The sequence below is a fragment of the Archocentrus centrarchus genome, chromosome 16 (genome assembly GCF_007364275.1).
Source record: "Archocentrus centrarchus isolate MPI-CPG fArcCen1 chromosome 16, fArcCen1, whole genome shotgun sequence".
In the NCBI taxonomy this organism is placed as follows: Eukaryota; Metazoa; Chordata; class Actinopteri; order Cichliformes; family Cichlidae; genus Archocentrus; species Archocentrus centrarchus.
In genome coordinates this window covers 21,958,777-21,979,733 of record NC_044361.1, presented here as the reverse complement: position 1 = coordinate 21,979,733, position 20,957 = coordinate 21,958,777, and the positions used below count along the sequence as shown (strand labels likewise).

At 39.9% G+C, this 20,957-nt stretch overlaps 1 protein-coding gene across 1 annotated transcript; it reads left to right on the top strand.

Annotated features, from left to right (window-relative positions):
* Positions 1–4,572: 4,572 nt before the first annotated feature.
* pde11al (phosphodiesterase 11a, like) lies at positions 4,573–20,842 on the top strand. Its single transcript, XM_030750710.1, has 20 exons — positions 4,573–5,346; positions 6,198–6,356; positions 12,327–12,416; positions 12,647–12,787; positions 12,915–12,979; positions 13,150–13,270; positions 13,441–13,516; positions 13,603–13,670; positions 13,763–13,855; positions 14,954–15,004; positions 15,178–15,324; positions 15,417–15,524; positions 16,073–16,182; positions 16,263–16,353; positions 17,224–17,324; positions 17,494–17,571; positions 17,662–17,725; positions 18,526–18,600; positions 18,704–18,787; positions 18,880–20,842. Exons 1-20 carry the CDS (start codon positions 4,573–4,575, stop codon positions 19,111–19,113), a joined length of 2,730 nt encoding a protein of 909 aa, XP_030606570.1. The 3' UTR covers positions 19,114–20,842.
* Positions 20,843–20,957: the final 115 nt, after the last annotated feature.

The window sequence follows — 20,957 nt, the reverse complement described above, 5'->3', positions numbered from 1 at the left end:
TGATGAGAAAATGGTTGCCTTATAATGACAGCTCGGTGGCTGACTCAGTAGTTCAGGTCATGGTGCCTGAGTTTCGTGATCTGGTTTTGAAGGTTGCTCATGACCAAGAAGGCCATCTTGTTGTGCAGAAAACATGCTCGCATTTTGATGTATTTCTTTTGATCCAGGTTGAAGTGTGATGTTGCTGCTTATATTAAAATGTCATATCTGTCAACTTACAGGCAAACCAGATCAGAACATTAAACCAGCCCCCTGCCTGCCAATACCAGTAATTGGCAAGCCATTTGATCACCTGATCATAGACTGTGTGGACCCTCTTCCTCGATCAAAGGCTGAAAGCATGTATTTGTTGACGTGATGTGTCAGAGCACACGGTATCCTGCTGCTTATCCTTTATGTTCAATAACAACACGCTCTGTAGTAAACTCTCTGACCCAGTTTATTTCCATTTTTGGCATCACATCTATAGTACACAGTGATCAGGGTTCCAACTTCACATCTCGCATATTTTCGCAAGTTCTGAAGCAGTTGAGCAGTAAACATCACAGAGCTTCTGCGTACCATGCACATAGTCAGGAGGCATTAGAACAGTTTCATCAGATGCTCAAATCCTTGTTACGTGCTTAGTGTACAGAACTAGGTTGGGATTGGGAAGATGGGTTACCATGGCTCATGTTGTCGACTGGGGAGGTGGTTCAGAAGAGCGAGGGGTTCAGCCCAAATGATCTTGAATTCGGGCATATGGTGCATGGTATTGCAAGCAGGTTTGAAAGGAGCTGATCCACCTATGAACCTCCTGGATTATGTAAATGGTCTTCATGCCGCAGGTGAGGTTGCACGTGAAAAGTTCTCAAGTGCACAGACAAAAATTAAGAAGCTCCATGACCGTTAAGCAGGGTACCAAGAATCAGGTCTTTGGTGGGTAGGGCAGGGTTCGTCAGTACCAACTGGGAACACCTGAAAATGGCAACAAGTCTTATGGAGTGATCAATTCAAATTTAAAATTTTTGATTCCAATCATTGTCAGCATAAACGGAGGAGGTCATATGACGATGACAGTGACACAGTGGAGTCGCTATCATGGTCTGATTATTGAAGCGATGTGGGATCATCTTGACAGATATGTTTGCATGTTTAGATAAATTGCTGCACCTATTTCCCAGGGGTGACTCAAGACTTTTGTACCGTACTGTATCTAAAATAGGACTTAGAGTTAGCTTTGAATGGTTTAGCACATATTCTATTTCTGCTGAATCAGCCCTTAAGGTGTAATGATAGCAAATTGAAATAATCATTTAATCTCCCTTTTCACACTTTGTTCCCAAAACAGTTGTGTTCGTTTTTAATTTGAAAATTTCTGATATTAACCCCCTGAAAATGTTTCTTTATTATATAACATTAAATATTTAAGATTAAATAAGTAACAATAAGAAATAGGCATATTATATTTAAAGCTGCTGTGATGTGCTTCGCTTTTATACACAGTGACCAAAAAGCCACTATGGCATTAGATTCAGATTAAAATGTTACTGCATCCAGATTTGTCTAGCATGTGAAATAAATTTCCAGACCTAAATAAATAAACCTCTCAAATAAAATAACAAAAACTGTTCTGACTGCTGCAAAGAGTATATTATTCATCCAGGGTCTCATTATAGATAGTGAGAAGTTTATTGAAAAATGGGCTTTAATGGGTGAACACACCTGATACTCTCTACACCCAAAAACCTTGCACCAACACACCAGTGTTCACTCAGCACACAGAATCAATGCACGTAGCTGCCCTTCATTGAACACCATTTGGACTGCTTTCCAAGCAGCAAACCTTTTTCCTTGTTTGTTAGCTCACAAGACCCATTCTGCATTCTGCTTTTTAATTGGGATTCTCAAGAGACCTTGTCCAAAGTCTCAGCAAAATGCCCAAGTTCTATCAAGCAGCATAAGCTAAGTCCAGTAACCAATTACCCTGCTCTGTCCCAGCAGAGCTGCCACTCCCTCCTGCTGCTGCATTATAAACGTGTAGCTGCGGTGATTTCCCTAATATTAGGTTATTGTGCAGATGCAAGTTGATGGTTAATGAATTATTTGCCACACCAACAGGAATTTAACCTTATCTGCACAGCTTGTGCCAATAGCTTCAGAGACATGGTGAGAAATTATATCATATGACATCTATTGGTAACTTCAGAAAGAAAATTGCTTTACCCCACTGGTCAAAACCTTCCATAGGAGACCAGAAGTTAAACTTCACCCTTTAACCCCTGAAAGCTACTAGTGCTGTTGCATGCTACCTGGCTCATCAGGTTCGCTGTACCAATTTTTTTTTTAGTAGGGCTTTTATCAAATTTATTAAACAATCTAACCATGGCAAAACAACACAAAGATAAAATTACAGCTTAAAAAAAAGAAGGTCTTAGAATTAGATTTTGACAAAGATTATACAATTTGAGCATTTTTTTTTTTTCATCTGCTGCCTGAAGTTAGGTTCATAAATTTTTGGACAAAGACACAGTTTTTATAGTTTTGCCTCTGGACACTACCACATCAAACAATCAAGATGTGATCAGAGACTTTCAGCTTTTATTCAAGTGGTTTTACTAAACTGTTTGTGAATTGCAGCCAGAAAAACTTCATAAGATCTAAACAAGTCAAGAACACTCTTGAGGAGGTAGGCTTATCATGGTCAAAGTCTGCAATCAAGAGACACCTTCATGAATGGAAATAGAGAGGGTTTACAGCAAGGTGCAAACCACTGGTTACGCACAAGAACAGTAAGGCAATATTAGACTTTGCTGGAAAACAGATAAAAGAGCTTAAAGAGTTTTGAAAAAATATTTGGACAGATGAAACAAAGATTAACCTGTACTAGAATAATGGGATGAAGAAAAAATGGAGAGGGAAATCAATACACATAGGTCATGATCTGAAGGATACCAGATATCTGACAAACATGGTGGAGGCAGTGTCACAGCACAGCTGTCAGTGGAACCAGGTCACTAGTGTTTATTGATGATGTGAATGCTGATAGAATCAGCAGGATGAACTCTGACGTGCACAGGGCTATACTCTCTGCTCAGATTCAGCCAAATGCTGTAAACTGATCAGACAGCACTTCACAGTCCAAATGGATAGGGATTTAAAATTAGATTTAGTGGTATACAGAGGCAAAAAAATAAAAAAAATTGTGTATTTTTCCAAAAACTTGTGGATCTAACAGTATGTAGTTAATGTTAAGTTTAGGCCACTAAGCAGCTTGCTAGAGGTTAGAGAATGGGTGTGCTGATGGCTGAAAGACACACACACCGACTATTGCAGTGGTCTATGGTGCTGACTGCGTCGCCCAGTTACTAATCCGTCCTTGCCTTGTTGGTGGACTACAAGCTTTCTGAAAGGGCTTATCGAGACATTCATGATGTTTCTTTCATGTGAGCTGAGAATGAAAGAATAAAAGATGAACCTGTGAACTTGCACTTCAAAGCTCACAGCTCGGGAGAATTTTTCTTTAATTTAATTTTTCAGAAAAAAAAAAAAAAACATTTCACAACCACAGAGCACAGTGTGCGGGCATGTGTGTGTATGTGTGTGACTCCAGGGTAACATAGGTGTGTTTGTCACTACAATGGGAAATATTTTAAAGGAAATTACATCCATGACAGAGATCTTTTTTTCATTTGCATAGAGTTGCTTGGGGAAAAAAAAAACTGTGGTAAATTAACACATTTTATTTGAGCGTTTTCATATTCATTCTCCATCTATTCAGTCACATTCTATTAGCTGGGAGACAAGTGCCCTTGAGTTATTCAGAGATGTTCATAAGGCAAGATAGTCAGAGCTGCTTTTGTACCTTTACAGCTATCTATCTATCTATCTATCTATCTATCTATCTATCTATCTATCTATCTATCTATCTATCTATCTATCTATCTATCTATCTATCTATCTATCTATCTATCTATCTATCTATCTATCTATCTATCTATCTATCTATCTATCTTATATGATATTTTGATATTTGTGTAGAAACACCTAAATAAAGTTAAAATTGGTTACTCAGGCCATCTTTTCTGGCTCATTATTCCAGCTGTAAAACAGCCTTTTACCTGTAAATGTAACTGAAACATCACTGGTTTTTATCATGAGCCTTGCACAGAATGTCTGGTGGTATAGAATAAAGAGAGTCACTGAAGTTACTGCCCTGCAGTTGTCTTTTCTTTTCTTTTCTTTTTTTTTTCTTCTTTTTTATTACTGGGGAGAATATAGGCGCTGTGTTTTTCCACACCTCTGCATAGTACTCCACAGAGATCCCCAGAGAAACAGCTCAATCTCTCGTTGGACGGACAGCTGTAGATCATCTCTTTTCAGTCTTCAAACCGTCCTCAGAAAAGTGAATCTATTTGACCACTTCTGCTCCCTGTACCTTGAATTAGACTGGGTCATACTGGGAGTGAATGAAAAAATGTTTTGAGATCATCACTTCTCTGAGAAGCTCGGCTGTAGCCGCCTCCCTCCCTCATCTAACTCCTGCTCTATTATATTTAAGAATCTCATTTGGTGTTCACAGCTGCTCTCACTATGACAGCGTTTGACTTCTCGGATATAGAGGCGTTTTTGGACTGCCATCCGGATCTGTTCGAGGAGTATCTCGTTCGGAAAGCGAAATGTGACCAGGTTAGCAGGTGGCTGAAGGAGTATCAGCCGTCGAAAGTGTCCTCTGTCGAGGAGAAGCGGGGCGCTGCCATGGACCCGCTCTGGCCGACCAACGCTGACGGGCTCGGGCGCAGATCGTCCCACATGGAGCTGCGACGGAACTTCGCTCGGTCCAAAGCCACCACTGCACACTGGACATACGACGAGCATGTGAGCTTGAGCGAACACGAGTCCCAGTCCAGCATGAGGCGCCGCGCGCTCCTGCGTAAAGCCAGTTCACTGCCTCCGACAACCGCGCACATCCTGAGCGCCCTGCTGGAGTCCAGGGTCAGTGTGCCTCAGTACGCATCCAGCGCCATTGACTACAAATACAGACTTAAAGAAACCAACGAGAGGGAGTTTTTCTTAGAGTTAGTGAAAGATATCTCCAACGAGCTGGACTTAACAAATCTCAGTTATAAGATCCTGATCAATGTCTGCATCCTTGTGGATGCAGACAGGTGTTCGCTTTTCCTCGTTGAAGGACCCGCTCACAAGAGGACACTGGTTTCCAAGTTCTTTGATGTGCACTCAGGCACCACAGTCAGGCCATCATCCAGCACTCTTAACTCCAGTGAAGTGCAAGTGCCATGGGGGAAAGGTATCATTGGATATGTGGCAGAACATGGAGAGACTGTAAACATCTCAAACGCATATGAGGTAAAGTGAAGAGTGCATAGTTATGATAGTTACAATTTGTATTTTTAAAAAGTGCAGTCATTTAGGCCCGTGCAGACCTGAGTATTTTAGCAGTGAAAGAAAAACTGCGCTAGCACAATACACTTCAGGTTTGAGGTCTTCGTTTGGCAATATTCCGAAGTTAAAAGCATCCAAAGATGATTACAAAAAGGAATGAAAACTTTTAAACACGTTGTTTTCGAAGTTTCTTTGCTACCAGAGCTATCAAGGGCTGGCAACATTGTCCCACGCCTCAGAACTTCAGAACTTTTGTGCACGTTGTTGCGCTCAACTTAAAGGAATGAAGATTAAGAAATGATGGCTATTAACACAGTCGTTACAATATAATTATTAATACAAAGGAAAACCATTCACTATATTGCTTTCCATAAACGAAATCTCGAATTACATGTTAGACTGCTACTTGAGCACCACATCATTATATCGTTGCCCTGGGCTGCTCGGGCAGCTAAGGAAACATGCTGATGTATGCCCCTGCGGTCCACCACTCCAGTTGCACAGTTATCTGTCAGTGAGGGATACAACGGTTTTTCTGCTTATAGTAAAACAATTTAACCCCACAGAGACTTAAATTCACAAGCCCAAGAATCATACCTAAAAGTAGAGGATGCGTTATTATAGGCTTTATAGACATAAACGTGTAAAACCCATACTGTAGAGATGTAGGGCTATGAGGTCAAATATGTGTATCATTTACAGGGTGCACTTGGATGTGTATGTGTTTTTGTTTGTTTGTTTGTTTGTTTTAGGTGGGTTCTTGTAATATTAATAAATATGTAATATCCTGTGTATTTATATGACCACAATTCCAGGATCATCGCTTCAGTGATGAGATTGACAAGTTGACCGGCTACAAGACTCAGTCCATCCTCTGTATGGCCATCTGTAACAGTGATGGAGAAGTCATAGGTGTTGTACAAGCAATTAACAAAAATCCAATAGGCACCGCCTTTACCGAGGATGATGAGAAGGTGAGGCTCTGCTATGCTGAAAAGAAGAAAATCATTCGCCACGTTGTACCAGCGGGATTCACATTCACATATAATGCACTCTATTCATCATTCATTCTATTCAGTATTACTGATTGTACCATTCAGGACATTTCAGAGAGGGTGTTAAATTGAATTGGAGCATCTTGCACCCCAACCATCAGCACCACGCACACTAACATTTGCCATGAAACCGAAAATACTGTTTGTAATTTGCATCTTAATGGCTGTGTAGAGGGGTGAAGTGTTCCCTTGGAAGCAAAGCACAAGAAAAATGAAGAGAAGAGGTCAACCTTTTACTCAAGTGTTGAGCATTAAATATGTCTGCCTGCGCGTACTATACACACACTAAGGAAAGCAGTAATTTCAGTTGCTCCGTCGGCTATGCGCTTGAAATTGCGCTCACTAGAATGTACATGTATTATAGATTCATTTACGGTTCCACTGCTTATGGATATAATTTCATTCTCTGAGTTTGTTGATGAGATAATAATATATGCATTTTGGAGATTGGACAGATAGTGTTGCTACGCAAAAAGGCAAAAAAATGCTCATTTCATTCACTTTGAGGAAATACATTAAAAAAACCCCGCGGATGATGATATTTGGAGAATGGAGATATTTGGAGAAAAATCATCACTTCCCGGTTTGTTAGCAGAGACAAGATGCACAGAGATCCTGGCATGGAAGCCTAGACTTTACCGACGATCATTACGGAGGAACAAAAACACACCAGCCATTAGTTTTCCCAGACTTGAACCAACTCCCCGCGAGAGGGAAAACTTTATTCACGCCCACCAGTGTATACCACATGTCAAAAACAACACGCCTCATTGGCTGTCGGCGTCCTCTGCCACATTAATATTTAACAAAAATAACTTGTCTGTAAACAACAGGAAACAAACATGCCTTTTGCACAATTGAGAGCATATCTGCCAACACCCCCACTTGCTCTCACATTGTCATTCTTTCAAATAACAAAACATGAGGTTTCTTTCCTTACACTGTATACACTGATACACAATCAACCTCCAAAAATAAACCTTTCAAACTTAACCAGCTTAACTTTTGTGGCAGGTTTTGTCATCACATCTGCTACCATCTCATCTGTTGGACAATAACTCAAAATAATTTTTCCCTCATTCACAGTTGACCTTACAAAGTGATACTTTATATCAACGTGCTTACATCTCTGTCTGGTAACAGGATTCTTTGCCAATGCTATCGCACCTTGGTTATCTTCATAAACCTTATACGGTGCATATTGCTGTCCATCGATACCTTCTAATAGTTGTAGCAGGTACAGACACTCTTGCACAGTTGCAGCTAATGCCATGTACTCAGCTTCACAGGTAGATAAAGCAACAGTGGATTGCTTTTTGGTTTTCCATGAGATCAAAGGACCATTCTCACTCAGACTTACACAATATCCAGTTGTGCTCCGTCTGTCAGTTAGATCTGCTGCCCAATCTGCATCACTGTATGCTTGGACCTTCAGTTTCTCATCACATTTTCTGTAACACAGTTCTTTCTCAGATGTCCCCTTTAGGTATCTCAGTACATGTTTTACTGTAGTCCATTGTTCCTCAGTTGGCTCAGTGAAATACTGTGACAGTTTGCTTACTACAAAACTCAAATCTGGTCTTGTGCATGTAGCCAAATAGAGCAGGCTACCCACTGCCTCTCTATATTTCCTGACATTGTCCATCATGTCTGCACCATCCGTGTAGCTTACTTTCTGTTCACAGGGTGTCACTCTGGCTTTACAATCTTGCATATCAAACCTTGTAAGTATTCTTTCAACATATTTTTTCTGTGACATTCTTACACAGTCATCACTCTGGTCAAAATCTATACCAATGAAATGTTTCAGTTTACCCAAATCTTTCATTTTGAACCTTGCTGTGAGCATTTCTTTCACAATAGTCAATGCTTTCACATCACTGGCTGCGATAAGCAGGTCATCTACCCATATTATCAAGATCACTTTCTCATTTTCTGTCACCCTTGTGTAAACACAATGGTCAGCAGGATTCTGCACAAAGTTGTTTTCACTCAAATATTCATGCAACATCCTATTCCAATTTCTGCCTGATTGCTTTAGCCCATACAGTGACTTTTTCAACTTGCACACCAATCTTTTATCGGTGTCGGATTCCACCTCATAACCTTCTGGCTGTTCCATGTATATCTCATAATCTACCGGTGCATGTAGGTAGGCAGTTTTAACATCCATCTGATGTAAAATCATGTTTTCTTGCGCTGCCTTTTGCATCAATACTCTGATACTGGTCAGGTTAGCAGTAGGAGAAAATGTTTCCTCATAATCTACACCCATCTTCTGACTGTATCCTTTGGCTACGTATCGTGCCTTGTATTTTTCAGTTCCATCTACATTGTTTTTGATTGCATATACCCATCTACCCCCCACTGTTTTCTTACCCTCTGGCAAGGTGGTTAAGGTAAATGTGCCATTTTCTTTCAGTGACTCCATTTCTTCATCCATTGCACCTACCCATTTCTGAGAGTCAGATGACGTTACTGCTTCTCTGAATGTCAGGGGTATGTTACACATGACTCTGTAACAATAATCCATGTTAGTCAACACTTGATCACCACTGTCCTCACCAGTTACATATTCACTCAAATATTCTGGCTTTTTCCTCACTCTGGAAGGGTAACGTGCAGCCTCATGGTTTGTCTCACATTCTTGTGACTGGTTGTTCACCTCAGGCATGGTTACTGGAAGCTGACATTGAGCATCAGTATTTTCTCTAGTCTTGCTAGTCCTGTTTTGTACCTCAAAGTCATCATCATCACCTGGCATCATGTGAGTTTGTGTCTCTCTCTCTACAGTTGTTTTGATAACAAACTTCACCAGTCTGTGCTTCTGTACCTTCCCACTGTTAGGGTAGTAGACCATGTAAGCTGGACTATTCTTGTCATAGCCGACAAAAACTCCCTTCTCACATCTCGAGTCTAGTTTCCTCTTGTTCTGTCTGTAAACATAACACACTGTCCCAAATCTCTGCATCCTAGAAAGGTTTGGTCTTCTTCCTGTCAGCATTAGATATGGTGTCTGTTTTGTGCGTTTGTTAAAACATCTGTTCCTCACCACAGCTGCGGTTTGTACTGCATATGTCCATAACTCCTTAGGTAACTCACTCTCTATTAGCATACACCTGGCCATGTCAAAGAGTGTGCGCCAGTTTCGTTCGGCAGTACCATTCTGATGTGGCGAGTATGGTGCTGAAGTCTCATGCCTGATCCCATTTTTTCTGAGAAGTGCCTGGTAATCCTTCCCCATAAACTCCGTTCCATTGTCAGATCTGATACATTTAATTTGCCCATATGGGGCTGTATCAGCCACAAATTTCTGTGTTGCTTGTGTTGTGTCGCTTTTACTTTTCAGAAAATACACAAACACTGCACTGGAATAATCATCAGTGAATGATAATGCAAACCTATATCCATCTTTGGATTCTGGGTCTACTGGTCCTGCTAGATCTGTGTGCACCAGTTCTAGAGCAGCCTTGGCTCTTACATCAGGCTCCCTGTTCCTAGTCTGAATAAACTTCCCCTGTGTGCATACCTGGCAATGTAGGGCTGATTTATCAGTTTTACCTTTGATTGTCATACCATTGACAACACCTTGTAATTTTTGAATGTCATCATAATTGCAGTGCCCTAATATTTCATGCCATGTTTGCATGTCATAGCAACCGTTACACTGGTCATCACTTTTGTTCACTGTTTGCAAGTAGTACAATCTGTTATATTCATATATGGGAAACTTTGTACCGTCTCTGTGCTGTAGGGTATTTTTCTCTTGCTTGAAAATAACAGTTGCTCCGCTGGAAGTAGCTGCTTTTACAGAAAAGATGTCCTGTGGGTATGAAGGAATGTACAGTGCCTGCCTCAGAGTTGTTTTGTGGCACTGCCCCCTGCTGTCGATCAAGCAAACCTCTGCATCTCCTCTGTGCTCTGCGACTCCGTTGCACTTCGTACCATCAGCCAGCTCTACGTAGTGTGTCTTGGCCTGGAAGCTGTCATCGAATTTTACAAACTTTGCAATATCCGTAACGATATGCGAAGTTGCTCCCGTGTCCACCATCAGACCTTTCTTTTTGACGCCACGCCCTGACTGGATCCCTGGATCCTCGTCGCTCGTCCGGAATGCATAATCCTTGCCGCTTGGTTCCTCAGAAACTTTTCGCGCGTTGTCCCGTCGCTGTTTCCCTCTGCAGGTTGCGTCCCGATGTGTAGAGCTTTTACACTCACTGCACCACTGCTTGCGCTGACACATTCTGGCTTTGTGTCCCCTTAATCCACATCTGAAACACACAATGTCTGTATTCCCGGCTCCCCGGTCATTTGGAATTTCAGACGCGGGTTTGTCACCCGGCCGTGCTCCTGCTTTCATGACATTATCCGCCGATGCTACGGTGCGCATTTTCTCAGTGTCCTCATAGCTCCGCAGTTTAGTTTTAAATTCTGCAAAGGTCACTGTCACTTCACTTTGTGTGATATGGATAGCAAACGGTCTAAATGAATCTGGCAGTCCCTTTAAAACCATTGCTATCAATAACCCATCACTCAATGTCTCACCAGCATTTCTCAGGGCAGTGATGGCGGCCTCTGCCCGTATTCATACTCAGTCACACTCTCACTGGTAGACTTTTGGAGTGAAGTCAGTTCTGTATACAGACTAATTATGCGAGGCTTTCCTTTACCTGCATAATAGTCCCTTAGGATCTTCAGCGCTTTCTGCCCATTGTCCGCCGCTTCTCGCATCACTAGAGACAAACTTTTGTCATCCAGGAACTGGATCAGCTCCGCATATGCCTCTGCGTTTTTCGCGCTGTCCTCTTCTTCCTCGACGCCGGCAGGCTGCTTCAGAATGATATCTTTCAATCCTTGCAATCGAAGATGGCCCAAAAATTTCGTCTCCCACAGTTCATAGTTCTTTTCATCTCCGTCAAAAACTAGCCGAGACCAGCGGTTATTTGACTCGGCGACCCGTCGACTCATGGTGTTAGCATGCTAACTCTCACCGGACACGCTGTACGTTGCGACGTTTCTTTCGGTGGAAAATCACTTGACAACTTTCTCTGGGCAAGTCTAAGCTATACTGGGCCCATAACCTGTTAGCAGAGACAAGATGCACAGAGATCCTGGCATGGAAGCCTAGACTTTACCGACGATCATTACGGAGGAACAAAAACACACCAGCCATTAGTTTTCCCAGACTTGAACCAACTCCCCGCGAGAGGGAAAACTTTATTCACGCCCACCAGTGTATACCACATGTCAAAAACAACACGCCTCATTGGCTGTCGGCGTCCTCTGCCACATTAATATTTAACAAAAATAACTTGTCTGTAAACAACAGGAAACAAACATGCCTTTTGCACAATTGAGAGCATATCTGCCAACACGGTTGCAGGAGTCCAGCTGCACTGAGAAATTTATCCACAAGGTGGCAGAAAAAAGTTGTGGAAATAAATACATTCTGAGTCTATCAAGTATGTTCTCTCACTCCAAAGAAACTGAAAGAGATTTAAGCTTTTTTAAAAAAAAAAAAAAAAATCTTTTTAAGTGAATATAAAACAAAACACTAAATATAACTCAGGCAGAGCAACCTCAGAAATTATTTTTCAGCAACAAAGGCTGTAAAAGTGTGTGTGTGTATGTGTGTGTGTGTGGCTGGGGGGGGGGCTTGATCACACAGCTTGTCGAGACATTTTAAAGCTCTTGATGTCTTACTAAGTCTCTTTCTCTAAATCAATACTTCATTAACAGCAAATCTATTTGAGAGAAATTTGTACTGAGAAGCTCCATCATGACTTTCTATCCACTTTTCTGATTCTCTTACTCGGTTTTATTTCCTTATTAGCATGCAAATATCTGTCACACATGCCTTTCACCACTTTCCTTTGTGCTTTTATTCAGGTGCTGCAGATGTATCTACCATTCTGTGGAATATCGATTTCCAATGCTAAGTTGTTTTCAGAATCTCGCAAGGAGTATGAAAGGAGCAGGGTGAGAAGTTTTAAACTGTGCTTTTACACAAAGACGACTGATCACAACACTCACGCTAAACACGTTAACATGCCATATGTTTGCTTTACACAGCTGTATTTAGATAGTGTTTTAATGAAAAAGTTAAGCTTACATTAACTTCAACAACATGACACTACATCACGAATGTGCAAATGTTGCGTTTGTGTAATGAACATACGAAGTTATAGAGTTTATTGTTGCTGCCATAGGCTTTGCTAGAGGTGGTCAATGACCTGTTTGAGGAACAAACTGACCTGGAAAAGATTGTCAGGAAGATCATGCAGCGAGCGCTGACTCTGCTGCAGTGTGAACGCTGCTCTGTGCTTCTTCTGGAGGACATTGACTCACCTGTGAGACCTTTTTTTCCCTCAAAGATTCATCTGCTGCTTGATTTTCAGTGTATAACCAAACCAAAGCATATAATATTTTGATGACTGAAGCTGCTGCTGATTGTAGTGATATATGACTTTCTCATAGGTTGTAAAGTTCTCCAAGACGTTTGAGCTCATGTCTCCTTTGTGCAACATGGATCGTGACACTAGGTGAAAGAGAGTCTATTCATAGATTACTACTGCAGATAAAAACAATCATAATACACACGGACATGATGAGCAAGACCTGCATTCCAGCTCAATAGTCAGTATTTCTGTTTTGGATGTATTAATCCCTGCACATGACTATTCTTTCCTCTTTGTCTTATTGGCCACACCAGCATGGAGAAACTATCCTGTTCTGACTGGCTAATCAATAACAGCATTGCTGAGCTGGTGGCTTCAACCGGTCTGCCTGTTAACATCAGTGATGTGTGTCAGGACCCACGCTTTGATGCTGAGGTATGAACTCTGTAGTGTCTTTATCAGACCTGAAGCTTTTATTTAAAAAACAGTCAAAAAATATGAGCCAGTGGCACCTTTGTTATCACTGCAAAAAATATCAGTTTCTCACAAAAAAAAAAAGGAAGAAAAAAAGCAAATGTCATATTCTGTCTTCTCTCTCTCTGCAGGCAGATCAAGCTTCGGGGTTTCACATTAGATCAGTGTTATGTGTTCCTATCTGGAATCGAACTCATCAGATAATTGGTGGGTGAACTAGAAGATAATCAGTTCTGTCTCACTGGAAACTAACTCTCATGTTGCAGTCAGTGATTTATGTATATTTTTCACAGGGGTTGCACAAATTCTGAACCGTCTGGACAGGAAGACCTTCGACGATGCAGATCAGAGGCTGTTTGAGGTTAGAGCCTGTTTGGTCTGCACTGTCACACTCAAAATCTTCAGTTCTGTTCATATATTTTTTTTCCCCTCTCCCCTATTGTTTGTGTGCAGGCATTTGTGATATTCTGTGGCCTTGGAATCAACAACACAATGATGTACAATCAAGTTAAGAAGACGTGGGCCAAACAGTCAGTAGCACTGGATGTAAGTGTGTTCAACAGAACAATTTCTTCTACCCACCACCCTGCATCTCTTTGGAAGATATGTGATATTTATATATGAGTTCATTTGTTTATATTACTTCAAAAATAATTTTCATCTTGTGCCAGTTTTTCTTTTATGTTTCCATCCATCCATCCATCCATCCATCTTCTTAACCAGTCACCCAAGTAGGGTTGCAGGGGAGCTGAAGCCTATCTAAGCTGACAGTGAGTGAGAGGCAGTGTACACCCTGGATAAGCTGCCAGTCCATCAAAGGAATAACATATTCTCATAACAACAATATAAGAAATAGTAATAATGTAATAAACTCTTATTCATGAATGAGTATATATTTATTGTGAAAAGGCAAACTTCAATAAATCCAACTTTTAATATGCAAGAAAAATGCTATGAGAGTTTATCTTACAGGCAACAAATGTTGCCATATACACAAAAAAAATTACATTTTCAGGTACATGGCTCTGAAATCAAAATTGATTTTAGTACACCCCTTGAAATTAATTCAAACTGCCAGTATGATAAATTATTGATTGTAGAAAAATCCTGTCATCACGGTTAATACAGAGGCTCTTTACATTCATCTGTATCTCTGTCTGTGCTCTGCTCCACTGCCCGGTAGCTAACCTGAGCAGTCACATTATCCTCAGAAAACATGGTTCCTCTTCTCTACCATAAATATTTTAGTTGCTTTTTAATTATTGATGATAAATACACGTGTCGGTCTGCTCACTTTTCATCAAAGACGACACACACTGCTGTATTTCTTTTACATAATCTTTGATGTTTCTTTGATCACCTGAACGATTTTTTTTTGTGGTTAGGGAGCCAAAACATAGCAACAAATTGGCTTTAAAAGCAGATACATACTTACTTTGATCCTGATCACATAAGACTGTAAACAAGACAGATAAAAATGCATGAACCTTCTTGGTAAATATTAATTATCTTGTTTAGCAGTGAGTGTACATTAGAGAGTTAGTCTTATTTTATTTAGGCCATCCCTTTATGACAGAACATCACTATCTGGGGCAGTTTTTTTTTTAAATACCTCAGTGTTTTGTATTATTTGCTCTTTTTCAGATGCTGTCCTATCATGCTACCTGTTCCAAGGTAGAAGTTGACAGACTTAAGGTAATCCTCAGAGCTAATAAATGAGAAACAATACAGAATAAATAAAAACACTGTACCGACTTCAGGAAAGTAGTGAAATCTGCCAGTGGATGAAGGTGAAACATAAACTGGAAGGCTGTTTCCTATGCTTCAGTGGCTCTCTGTGACTGACAGTACTGTCCTCTCCCCCTAAGGCTGCCAAGATCCCCCTGAGCAGTGAGTTAGGCATTGATGAGTTTCACTTCAACGACTTTTCTTTGGACAATGACGCCATGATCACAGCTTCTCTCAGGATGTTTCTCGAACTTGGTGTTGTCCAAAAGTTTAAAATTGACTATGAGGTAAGGCCATGAAATGTGCCTTGTAATATGCATATTTATCTGTGCATATATAGACATTTGTTCATACCTCCTGTATATCTGCCTGCCTGTAGGTTTTGTGCCGCTGGCTTCTAACTGTGAGGAAGAACTATCGAACTGTGGCATATCATAACTGGAGGCATGCTTTCAACGTGTCGCAGTGCATGTTCGTTATGATCACGGTAAATTTCAAGATAGAGCAAGTCAGATATATAATTTTAAAGAAAGTAATGATGCAAAGGTGCTTTGCACGCCCACAAATAGATAGAGTTATGCAAAATAAATAAATAAAACAAGCGGTGTATCTAAGAGGTCTTGTGTCACATGTTGCCTGATTTAGTCTCTAGTTGCTGAGGGTTTGTTTTTATTCCATACAGTGCAATAAAAAAAAAATCACTAAAAGATACCATTCAAAATTACACCCTTAGAATTACAAATTGTTACAGTGATTTCTAAAGTCTGCAATGAAAAAAAGACTCATCGTCAGACTAATTAATAATCTCTAAACTATCCCTTATAGGAGATTTTATGATCCGATCCTATCCTATCCTATCCTATCCTATCCTATCCTATCCTATCCTATCCTATCCTATCCTATCCTATCCTATGCCAACTGATACAAAGTATACTATTAAAAACACATACATTAATTATTAAATTAAAATAAATAAAACAGAATAAATTTAAATTTACTTGGTAAGAAGGTGGCTGTCTGCTTTGCTTTATGTAGACAGCAAGTTTCCAGGATGTCCTGTCTGATGCAGAGATACTGGCGCTGATGGTCGGCTGTTTGTGCCATGACCTGGACCACCGAGGCACCAACAATGCATTTCAAGCTAAGTAAGCCACAGAGTCCTGAGGCTTAAGGAACATGTATCTTATTGGTGCAAGGAACTGTAACCACTCTGTTGTTCCTGCAGGACAGGTTCTGCTCTGGCTCTGCTTTATGGGACATCAGCCACCCTGGAGCATCATCACTTCAACCATGCAGTCATGATCCTGCAAAGTGAGGTCAGGCTAATATTTTTATATGGTTATAAAACCCATGATTCTGATGATGATGGTTGAGGGTTCCTTGTTTGCTTTTCTTGACCAAGGAGCTGTAAGTTCCAGCTAATAAAATAAAATAATATTCACATATTCCTTCATGAAATCTAGATGGTTAATTTGAATATTAAGTAACTGCTGAAAGAAAAGCCCCATCATATGGTGTCAGTTATATATATTTTGGGGTAAGATTTTCTTCGTTCATTATTGTTTATAGTTAGCAGTTTGAATATGAAACAAAAAAATCCCAGAGTCAAAGGGCAAGAAAAAGTCAAGCACAAACATTGCTGTATTTTTTTTGAAATGTTTTTAATCTGTTCAATTGTGGCTCACTAATACATGCTCCAGCCTGAAGCCAGTTTGCAACGTCTGTCCCTATAGATGAACCCAAATATCAGCTCGGCAAGAAAACATGTACAAAACAACAGAAAACACAAATGCACAGTCAAAATAAGCCAAAGGTCCAGTAAAAAGCAACTGATCCATTAGGCTAACAGAAAGCTGCTGTTTAATTTTTCTTTTTTTTTTTTTAGTTTTGTTTAACTGTGCAGCACAAATGGCTACCAGTAAAGTCAAGAGGCTGCTTTGTCTAAAGTGAAAATCAGTTTGATCATTGGGAACATTGTTTTTTTTATTGATTTCTTTTAGCAGAGGACAGAGAAAGTCCAAACACACTGCTAATTAACATTTCTAGTAGGAGCTTCTTTTGACAGTGAGCAATGACTTTACCAGTGCACTGGACTTAAGGAGACATTTTATCCACTATTACTCATCCGTGCTTGCTTTTGCATGTGTACTTACTGTATTGCATACTATTGTGTTTTTCTTTCACAGGGTCACAATATCTTTGCAAACCTAAGCTCTAAAGAGTATAGCAACATGATGCAACTATTGAAGCAGGCTATTCTCTCCACAGACCTTACTTTGCACTTTGAGTAAGTGTTTTTTTTTATTTTCAGTACATTCAGAGCTGAATTACTTTGTGATTATTGGATACATTATTGTATTTTTTAAAAAAGAATATCATCTTTTTTAAATTACAAAGTGCTTGGGTGGTTACAAAGAAAAAAAATACAAACTTTGACTGTCTCTTTTAATCATAAGGCGCAGAACCAAGTTTTTTGAGTGTGTTCTGTCTGGAGAGTTCAGCTGGACTGATGAAGGACACAGAGAAGTTCTCAGGTTTCTGAATTTGTGTAAAATAAAGCAAACTAATATTAACCATAACTGAGCAAAACAAGTATCTGAAATGAGCTTTAATGTCATCAACAGGTCTATGCTGATGACAGCATGTGATCTGGGCGCGGTCACTCGTCCCTGGAAAATCTCTAAACAGGTTTGAGCCTTTCACTATCCCTTCCCTCTAGGTTGCTGCTCTTACAATGTACTGTGGCATGCAGGACTCAACTTCCTCATGACATTACACTTTTAACCTTGACACACACACTGCTATGGATGCTGCTATGGTACATTGGATATTGGAATACACCCAAAGCTTCTTTCTGCTTTCACAATACACATTGGGATGTGCAGTTGCTTCCTGGTGGCCCCGAGACATGGCTATATTAAGAGCATTCTTATAATAAATCCATGTCATGAATATGTTACAGGTACAGGACACTAGAGGATAGATTAGATTAAAAATCCATCTAAGGTAGTACCATAAACACTGCTGTGGTTTCTTTGGGATTTTTCCAAAAGGAGCATAAGGGCAATCTATAAAGGCCATTTAAAAAAGCTTTTTTGCATCTTTGGCCCATACAGTTCCTCTATATAGGTCAAGGATACTAGTTTCCTAGAGTTTTGTAATGAAAATAAATTTGCTCACTAATCCATTTACTCAATTTCAGGTGGACACAGAGACTAATTTGATTTATTTATGCGCAACTAAATTATATTTCCAAAGCTTAGTTAACCCTGTAAAGTCTGAAGCATCAATTAAGTGCCAGAAAATTCTCCTTTTTTGAAACGGAAGTGTTTTTTGAACTTTCTGACAATATTTCATTAAAAGTAAAATTAGCAGAAAAAGGCAAACTGTATTTAACCTCCACATTTAAGCCATTATTAATAACAAAATGTTAGATCATTTTTCCAGTAAAATAATTTAGTAGTGATTATTTCCCTTGACGTCCCCAGGTTGCAGAACTGGTGACGAGTGAATTCTTCGAGCAAGGTGACAGGGAGCGATCAGAGCTTAAGTTAATCCCAGCAGTAAGTAAGAAAGCTTTAAAGGTCTCATTCACACAATTTCCCTAATACATATTAAATTTTCTCAAAATGATGACTGAATGACAGAAAATGTTCATCTCTTTAGGCAATCTTTGATCGCAATCGCAAAGATGAACTACCTGCCTTACAGCTTGAATGGATTGATGGGATCTGTAAACCTCTTTACCAGGTCAGACAACCCTTTATGATTTAAGTTAAGTATTTAGGTCTAATCAAAATGCAATAATAAAACCATCATTCTCTCTCTCTCTCTCTCTCTAGGCACTGCTGAAACTCAACAGAAAGTTACAGCCAATGACAGATGGCATTGATGCCAATCGAGAGAAGTGGCAGGATCTCTGCTTATCCTATCAGCAGACACGCAGAGCCTCAGTGTCCAATCAGTGTACAGAATCAGGTCAGAACGCTGAGTCAGGTGAAGATGGAGAAACCCCGGAGTCTACAGAGACTGTAAAGCCAGTCAAAAACTCCCAGTGTAGGTCAAAGTGCAGTTAGGATCTAACATGCAGAGAAAACAAGGAGGCTTGTGACGATAAAACCACAGGTGAAAACATAACATCTGCACGAAAGAAGTCAAGCTTTCCATTAAATGGAAAACATTCAGATGTCCTCTGATTTTATAAGAAATGCACTACCCACTATTGGTAAATGAAATGGAGTTTTCATCTGTTGAGCACCCCAAACATCACTATGCTAAACTCAGGACTGAGATTTATCCCCATTGGTCAGACTCACTCATCTGTACCTATGTATCTAGGCTATCTGAAAGCTTGTCATTAGATGATTAAGAATTAGGGATTACTGAAACCAAAGAAGGTCTCTTAATACTAGAACTGTTTTTTGTTTTGTTTTTTAAACTGGGAACTGTCTCAAAAATCCCAAACCTATTGGAATGCCTTTACAAAACAAAAAAAAAAATCACTGTGACATGTCAGATAAATTGCCATTATGAATGTTTACTGGAGCATGATTGTGTTCCTGAATGTTACTCACTGATCAGGCTGTGTTATCTCAGTTGCAAGTCTTTGGCTATATGGCATAATTTTCAGTGTTTGTGGGTTAATCGAGCTGTTTGACCGTCAACTTGTGTGAATTGCACGTACAGCATGTCTCATATCAGTAACACATTGCCACCAGTAGTACATAAGCTCAACACAGGAGATTACTGTTAAAATCCAAACTCTGCAGACTTGTTGTATATGTGTGTGTGTGTGTGTTTCGTTTTCAGACTCACAGAATGTTTAATGAAAGCTCACAAAGCTCAAAAACAGATGAATGTGCAGTAAGTCTGTGTCCATGTGTACAGTTCAGTGTCAGATCTACTTTCTCTTTATATGTGCCCCGATTGTAACTGTAAGCATTAGTGCTAGACAGCGTGCTAATTTTATTGTTTATGGTTTTTAAACTGCACATAGTGGCATGAGTTTGTCTTGGTCTTGTTAAGAAGGAAGACTTCTCAATGACTGAACTATGGCCTTTACAAGATTACAGTGTTGTACATATATGATATGGGAAAATGTCCAACTAGAAGTTTTAACAATTTCATAAAGCAGATTGTGCATACACAGTTCAGTAAAAAAGTACCTGCCCCTTCTTGTTTTCTCAGTTTTTTGCATATTTGTCACACTTGCATGTTTCAGATTGTCAAACCAATTTTAATATTAGATAAAGATAAATATAAAATGCAGTAAAAGATTATTTAATTTATTAAGGGGAAAAAAGTTATTCAATTCTTCCTGGCCCTGTGTGAAAAACCAATCCTATTAAACTAACACAGCATTTCACATAAAGAATACCAACAGTCAGACATGGTGGTGTGATGGTCTGGGGCTGCTTTGCTGCTTCAGGACCAGGATGACCTGCTGTAATTGATGGAACCATGAATTCCGCTCTCTAAAAGAAAATCCTGAAGGAGAATGTCCGGTCATCAGTTCATGCCCTGAAGCTCAGTCTTACTTGGTTTATGCAGCAGGACAATGGTCTGCAACACACCAGCAAATCCACCTCAGAATGGCTCAAAAAAACAAAACGAAGGCTTTAGAATGGCCTACTCAAAGTCTGGACTTCAATCTGATTGAGATACATTTCCATAACCTTAAATGAACCGTTCATGCTCGAAAATTCTCCAATGTGGCTGAGTTAAAAAAAATCTGCAATAAAGAGTGGTCCAAAATTCCTCCACAGCAATGTGAAAGACTCATTGCTAGTTATCACAAACACTTGATTGCAGTTCTTGCTGCCTGTGGTGGCACAACCAGTTATTACTTTTTCACACTGTGCCAGATAGGCTTAGATAGCTTTTTTTTCCCTTAATAAATGAAATCATCATTTACAAAGTG